Raw genomic sequence first — 7,950 nt, forward strand, 5'->3', positions numbered from 1 at the left:
GGCGTGCGTATAGTGAGTGGAAGAGATATAGATCAGCTGGAAATGGAAATTTACCAATATAAGAGGGGGTCGGATATTTAAACGAAATCAAACACAGTTCAATTTCAATTATAATAATTCACTGAAAGGCAATCCTCGAATTTTAGCTAAAAATGCGTGAAATATTTTAAATTTCAAAATGACTATCAATTTATTTAATTATAAATCAAGCGTTAATTTTATGATTGTCCGATCCTTTCATAGAAAACTTGAAAGAATTCTCGGAACCCCATTGCTATACTAAGATTGAAATGGTAGTGAGGAATAGCTAAGGCGTATGGATTTATAATGTATAGTTTCATAGGAAAGAAAATAGCGTCTCTAAATTCCAACTGAAACCAAGTATACCATGTTACTACTGCGCTATATTCCACCCTCTCAAATCACAATGTAAACACGTGGTTTGGGGAAAACTTCACCTGTACACCCCTCCCTTTTTGGAGGAAAAAAACTATAAATAAAGAGGTATCGTAAAGTGTTGCCAGATGAGAAGATTGTCGCCCAATTGGGCTTTTTTTAGAGCTTAATGCGGGGTAAAACAAATATACTATTATGATAAAATATCAGAGGAATATAATTCCTTTTTAAATATCTTTTGTCAAATTGAGTGCCTTTCTTCAAATAAATGGGTTAAAATTGGATAATTTTTAATTAAAGAAACATTCTTAAGTAGCGGTTGATTGTGCTATTTCATACGTGCAATTTTAACTGGCAACTTTTTCGGTCTTTACCGTGCGTTGCCCTCTCCCCCGAAGTAGTGTTGAGAGAGAGAGAGGCAGCGCCTCGTGTCCCATCGTCCCATTAAATTTTCCACAAGTTCAAGGGAAAGTTTGTTTACTTTAGTATCTGGACAAGTTTTTTTTAAATTGGTCGTATCTCGGATGTGCTTCGTGTTTGCTTTTTCGAATATTTAAGGCAGTTAATCTAATTAATCTAATATTTACGAACTCGTTAAATTCTACGTAATAACTTTTTGGTAAGTGTCAATTTGTCTGATAATTTTAATTAAAATAAAGTATTTTCTCCCCGGACCAAGGCTTATGGTATATAATGGGCTTTGTTTATTGTTTTACGGGCGAATGGTAGTGAATATTAATATTATTTTTACCATGAAGTTCACAATAACGTGTTCCTTACTAAAACTAGATTTTCCAATAGGTACAGTAATGTCAATTGGGCCTAGTGTTAAAAATTTAATTATTTTTGTTGCCATAATGTAATATTTGGGATTGCTTTTATCATATGTGGAATTTTGTGTTTATATTGATTTTGTCATAAAATTGGCTCATATTTGTTTTAAATATGGCGGCTATCAATAATAATGATATTAAATGCCCAATGTGCTGCTATCGAACAGCAAGCACTCACCGTCTAAATCAGCATGTTTTAAGCCTACATCGGAATGAAAGCTCCTTCAGCGTGGCTTTCAAACTATGTCCCTATAAATCAACTAGTTACTCAGCATTCAAAGTACACTGTAGTCGTCAACATAGGCATGTGCAAGAAGCTGAGCCTGAGAATAATGATTTAAATTATAATAATGAGGGTGGGGAACTAAATGATATGGAATTTGAATTGGATACATCGATAAGTAACAGTGATAATGAAGATGATTTTAGAATACAAAGGCGAGATGTACCAGAACCAAGCAAAAGGTCTATTGAGAAATCCTTTGGGTATTTCTTTTTAAAATTAGAATCAACCCATGGCATAAGCAAAACTACTTTAAATATTATTGCTGAGGAAATTAATGTTCTTAATATTGAAATTCTTTCCATCTTGAGAGAAAATATTTGTGCTGAAATTGAAAGCAATGGGATAGTTAATTTTAATGAAGCTCGCTATGACAGCATGTTTAATTTCACTTCCAAATTGAATCACATGAGATCGGATGCTTCTAGAATGAAATATTATGGTAGTACGTTTAACTTACTGGAAAGCATTCCTGTGTACTTAGGGAAAAAAACTAAAAGGAAAAACGGTAGATTATCCCGTGAAAATATTTATGGATATTCAATCCCAATTTTGTGCAGTTTACGAGCGTTAATTAGAACCCCTGACGTAAATTTCTGGATGCAAAACTCTCACGAAAGTCAAGGGCCACTCATGAGAGATTGGTGCGATGGGGAGTACTATAAAGAGAATAAGATACCACTTTCTACTTGTATTCAAATTATTTTGCACGTGGATGATATTGAAACTGTTAATCCAATTGGCGTTCACAGGAAGATCCACAAGTTGACAGTATTTACGTATGAAATTTGTAATATTCCGCCGCAATTTAGATCGAAATTACACACAAAACAGCTTCTTGCTATTGCTAGATCATCTGATATTAGGAAGTACGGTATGGGAAATATTTTATCTGATTTTATAGAAAGTATGAATAGCTTTAAAAATGGTATAGACTTGTTTGGTAATGGTAAAATTTTCACCGCTGTTCTTGTGGGAACTCCAGCAGACACCCCTGCATCAAATCAGTTGTGGGGCTTCAAAGAAGGGGTGGCCTTTGCAAAAAAATGTTGCCGTACTTGCCTCGGAGAGCGACCGAAAATTTGGAGTAGTTTCATGGAAAACGATTTTCAACTAAGAACAACTACAGATCATTTAGATATGTGTGAGATTTTAGATGAACTAGAAAGTGTGGGTGCAAGAAAGCGCTGGAGCAAAGAGTACGGAATAAACTGTCTATCGCCGTTATTTCATATCAAAGATATTTCACTTGAAATAGCGGTACATGATCCGATGCACGTTCTGTTAGAAGGAGTTGTATTTGTTGAGTTGAAAGCTATGCTTCAAAACTTCATAAACGAGGAAAAAATGTTTTCACTTGACTGGCTCAATGGACAGTTGGAAATTTTTCCATACTCATATTTAGAAATTAAGTCAAAGCCAACTTTGTTTGACCAATCTTGTCTTTCGGAGAAAGGAAATATTTCCCTATCAGCCTCCGCGTCATTGGCTCTAATCGAAGTTCTACCATTCATTTTAGCACAGAAGGTTCCTAATGACAATGCAAAGCTTTCAAACTTTGTCTTGTTAGCAAAAATTACACATATATGCACATCCCCATATGCTTTAAATGATACCATAATGGAGCTCGAAGCAGCTATTAAATATCATCATGAGACGTTTTTAGTTCAGTACCCAGACATTAATTTAAAGCCCAAGTTTCATTTTATGATTCACTTTCCTAACCAAATTAGGCGTTTTGGGCCACTAAGACACCATTGGTGCATGCGCTTTGAAGCACATTTCAGTGTGTTTAAAGGAAGGAAATGGGGATCTTTTAAAAATATTTCACTCAGCATGATAAGATATCATCTTTTAAGAAATTGTTTTTACCAAAACAACACTTCTGCTGACCCAAACCCAAATTTTTTGTATGCTTGTGATGATGTTAAGGTCACAAAAGAAGTTTTTATAAATGATCTTGAACCGTGCACAAAAAATCAAATTTTACCGTTCATCGGCGATGGTAAAGTTTTTTTAGTAACAAATTTAAAAATTCAGGGTTTTCTTTATATGAATGAAATTGGCATTTCTTTAAATCGGTTAGAGGACAAATGTCAGTCTTTAGCTGTGGTAAAATTAATTTTAGCCATAGGAAAACGATATTTTTTCATCTTGAAGCAGGCTGAAATTGTGCAATACGCAAAACACCTGAACGCATTCGAAATTTTAATTACTGATACAGAGTTAGTTATTCAATGGGATGACCTTCATTGCCCATGGCCGCTTTCAGTTAGGTACTATAATGACAGATGTTATATGCTTAACAAATATTCTTGTTACATGCCTGACCATTAATTATGGTCTATTTTTGAACCAAAATTCCATAAATTTACAACAAAAAAAATGAAACATTAAATTGCACATATGAAAAATATAAAATCCCGCATTACAATGTGGTATATGAAAATAATTGAATGACCCGGTATAGGTATAGAGGAAAATGTTAGACCGTAGAGGTATAGGAAGAGGCCCGTGTAAGGAATGTGACGTAGGAGATTGCGAAGAGTATGAAATAAATGGGAACGAAAGTAACTGCCAATACTGTGGATGCCCACCCACTAAACATGAGAAACGTACGTATATTACGTAGGCCTATACATAGTTTTTGCTAAAAGGGCTGGTGAAAATTCCTCCCTTCACTGGTAGCTTTCAACAGTGCAGTGTTGTCAGGCCGTCTCTGAGCCTAGCTATTCGAGCACCGATTCATTCTGAACTGCTATAGCCCTGGCTCAGCAGAGCCAGGGTGACATTGGGGGAACTGCAAAAACCCTTTAGTTAAAACTATGTATATGCTTTAGGTATAATGCTTGTCACATTTCAGATTTTACATTTCTTTATAGTCATTTTAAGAAATGGTAACAACCATGTTATTCAAAAAACTAATTACACTAACTCGGGAAGCAAAGAGACCAAAGATGGCAAGTGCACACACTTTTATTTAAAACTATTTTAAAGCTGAGACTTACAATTCTCAAAATAAATTCTAGGTAGTAACAAAAATAAATAGGATAAAAGTGAGGGACTCTAGGGAGAGAAAGCCTTCCGCAGCGTGTGTTATGATATTTACGAAGCAAATTCTCGTTTTCTCTCTGGCGCTTTTGGCCGACCAATCAGCGCTCTCCTTTATGACGTTATCTTTCTGCAAAATAGTTCAGCGTTCGAGGATCTCTGGGATGCTCTCCATGGTCGGCAGGCAAGGTATGAAGATACGAAAACGACTCGTTATCTTCTAATTCAGTAATCCATTGGTAAAAAGAGTACTGGAAGCCCGAATAGTTTCCTGAATCTTCGCGTTTAGAGTCTTGAAATTGATCCTTCAAAACGTGAAATTGTTCCCACATAGCCTTTAAAATAGGATCCAGTTTTTCATTTTTAACTATATATTGAATTATATCATTCCTTTTTCCAGATCTGTCTGTTGTGAAGAAAGTGTCGTTTTCATACTTGTCAATAATTGACGAAACGCTTAACCCTTGGCCTTGTATGGACATTTTATTGTTTTTCTAAACTACCCTAACACAAAACTTAAAAAACCGTCTCCCGACTCCCGTCCCGGGCTTAAGAGGCTAGCGGGCGGCTAGCTTACGACTTTACGCCGCGTGAACTATATTTACACTGCGCATTCGTATCCGTTACATGCAATTTGGTCGGGGCTTGTCGCTCGGTGCCAGTATTCATACGCGAGTCCCCCAGAATACCGCGGGGGGCAGGAAATATATTTCTCCGTGGCTCAGAGGCAACGAGAATAACACGTCGCCTACGTTTTCTATAGTCCTTCACTTTCTATCCTATTTATTTTTGGTAGTAATAACCATATTCAGGTGCTTGAGCAATCAAACTTCTCTTCTGATATTGGTAACGTTCTCAAGGCTACTAACTCGGAGCTAAGTAAGAGTCTCGGTAGTTCAACAGATATTCATTACGGCTACAATGAGAAGCTTGACACTTTTTCTATAGGTGCAAGCAATGATTTAACAAATGTAGTTAAAGTTTTCAAAGACATTAATTGAACCTGGTACGAATTCAATAAAAATTTAATTTACTACAATGCTATCGTTTCTAAATAGGTCCAATTAATGATTTAAAAAAGGCTGATAGTCCTAGTATCTCTTCTACCATTGAAATTGATAAGTCTAAAGAAGGTAAATCTATATAAAGTTAAAACCCATACCAGGGTGACTAGACTTCTTTTATTTCTTACTATTTAATTGTTATCCTGTAATTTCCTATAATTGTTTTCTCATATATTTTCCTACAATTTTGATATTATTTATCCTACATTTTCCTAAAGTTTTGCTTTTTATTCTAGATTAGCCAATATTTTTGCCACTATTCAAGCGATGTTTTTAATTAAAAGTTTCAATTAACTTTTCTCTAATTAACTTTTAAATTTACTTTTTTTCCTGTGCAAATTTTTAATTATTTCTCTGGTCATAACATATAAGCGCAAGTATACAAAATTATTTGTTTGCAGCAGAGATTGAGCTACCAACTTTCTCCCCACTTGTCACAAGCGCCCTCCTAAACAAATGTGTTACGGAAAAGGGATACTGGACCGCTTTTATATCGGAATGCGCTTTGCATTGGGTAAATGACTCAAGAATTTGCAATCAAATGACTTATCAAATTATTGGGAAAAGGATGGTTGAGAAGTACGAATGTCTCAAAATGTCTGGAAATACTCCGTGGGTAAGTATATAAAATAGCAATCCGAATTTAAGTTTAAAGTAAAACCATAATCTTAGTATATAATCTAACGATATTTACATTGAATTGAAACGTAGAAAGAGTTCACAAAATGTTTGAGTCTAAAAATCAGAAAGGAACGAGGGAAACAAAGAAGATCACAAGATGACGCGTCACTTAACCAAGCAAAAGGATTTATGAAAATTGTAGCAGTATCTGTTGATACTTCTAGCACAGAACAATTAAGTAATGGGGTAGTTCCTACAGTTGTTACTACCAAAACTGTAAAAACGCCAAAATCTAAGCCAATTAGGTAATCTTAAGCAATGCATTTTTATTGTTGAAAAAATAACAAAAAAGTATTTTATTTTAACTCAGCTACTCTCGAGACAATTTTATTGGCGAAATTCTTGATGAAGATGACATTAAACAATTAACTGAAAACATCAAGAAAGAATGGGAAAAGAAAAAAACTGATTGGGGCACCATCAAGGCTCTACTTCGGCAGTCATACCCTAATCGCACTTTTTTCTTGAAAAACCAAAAAGAATTTTCAATTGCGCCGTTTCTTACTCTTTACCCATGTTTTGAAAATGGCAGAGCGGTAAGCGGCCTTTTTGAAATTAATGCTACGCAGATAGGCCTTATAATAAAAGGTTAAACTAAAAATTTCAACTTTTTTTTAGTTTTTGTACGAGCTACGCCTAACACTTGGAACTAAGGTCTATGATGAGTTTTACAAAAATGTTGAGGTGTTTGTCAACGCAATAATGGAGTTTTCAAAGGAATCCTTGACTGCAAAGGTAAATTATGTCGCATTTTGGTAAATGTGCCTTGCAAATGTTATTGTTTTTATAGAATGAAAGAAAAAAGTTTCAAGCATGGAGCATATTTGAAAAAAAAGTTGCTGTAACGCAATCGAAGGGCATCAAATCTCTTCCAATTATAAAACAAGTGAAGACGGAAGAATTTGACGATATAATACTGGAAATGTTAGAGGGTCCTCCCATGGCTGTAATAAGCTTCGCGGGCAATGAACCTAAAGATTGCGCCATACTTGGACTTGGACTTAAAATACATTTGGCAGAAAAATACATGGAATTGACGAATGTCATAAGTCTGCTTATTGCTATATATTACTCTTTCGAGATTAATTACCCGAAAGAGTATTTACAAACAATGGCTCTAGCAACCAAGCTAGTATTGAAGGATAACTACTATAAATTGGCTTCCAAGGCGGTTAAGGTTGAAGTAGAATTAATGAAAATTTGGAACAAAATTTGATATACACGCTTTGTTGAATGAAATAAACGGATTTTGAATTTATTTGAAAATTATTTTTTTATGATTCAAAGTATAGGGTTAGGAAAATTAAACTTTAGGAACTTTTAGAGGATTGGCCTATGTGGAAAATGAATGGGTTGAGGGTGTAGAGGGAGATCACTCGGTGGTCGTATCGAAAAAGATAAGTGATCTCAAAGTGATTTCCTAAATTTGCAGTGATCTAAATTAGTTACGCTAGTGATCCTAATGCACACCAATAGATCACAATTTAAGATCACTTTGGTGCACTACTAGATCTCATATATTAAATTTTAGAACACTAAAGCACATATTTAAATCGCTTTTGGCTCGTGTGTTTCTAGAGTTCTGCAAGCGCTGAGTGATCTAAAACTGTTACAGTATATAGGGATCTTAAAGTGTCTTAAA

General features: G+C 34.9%; 1 protein-coding gene across 1 annotated transcript; it reads left to right on the plus strand.

Moving 5' to 3' along the window:
* The first annotated feature begins 849 nt into the window (after positions 1-849).
* Positions 850-7,574, plus strand: LOC149611080 (uncharacterized). Its single transcript, XM_089859113.1, has 11 exons — positions 850-1,015; positions 3,983-4,127; positions 4,395-4,476; positions 5,360-5,442; positions 5,512-5,534; positions 5,622-5,696; positions 6,029-6,243; positions 6,339-6,553; positions 6,619-6,844; positions 6,927-7,043; positions 7,099-7,574. Exons 7-11 carry the CDS (start codon positions 6,169-6,171, stop codon positions 7,522-7,524), a joined length of 1,059 nt encoding a protein of 352 aa, XP_089715239.1. The 5' UTR covers positions 850-1,015; positions 3,983-4,127; positions 4,395-4,476; positions 5,360-5,442; positions 5,512-5,534; positions 5,622-5,696; positions 6,029-6,168; the 3' UTR covers positions 7,525-7,574.
* The last annotated feature ends 376 nt before the right edge of the window (positions 7,575-7,950 follow it).

The sequence above is a fragment of the Phalangium opilio genome, unplaced genomic scaffold, assembly GCF_054372755.1.
Source record: "Phalangium opilio isolate 3A_F unplaced genomic scaffold, DU_Popi_V2 ptg000329l_1, whole genome shotgun sequence".
Lineage (NCBI taxonomy): Eukaryota > Metazoa > Arthropoda > Arachnida > Opiliones > Phalangiidae > Phalangium > Phalangium opilio.

Excerpts from the sequence above, each read along its gene's own strand:
- LOC149611080 (XM_089859113.1), top strand. The coding sequence starts at position 6,169 with ATGACTTATCAAATTATTGGGAAAAGGATGGTTGAGAAGTACGAATGT. Across the intron at positions 6,554-6,618 it reads CCAAAATCTAAGCCAATTAG|CTACTCTCGAGACAATTTTA; the intron begins GTAATCTTAAGC and ends ATTTTAACTCAG. Across the intron at positions 6,845-6,926 it reads GTTTTGAAAATGGCAGAGCG|TTTTTGTACGAGCTACGCCT; the intron begins GTAAGCGGCCTT and ends ACTTTTTTTTAG.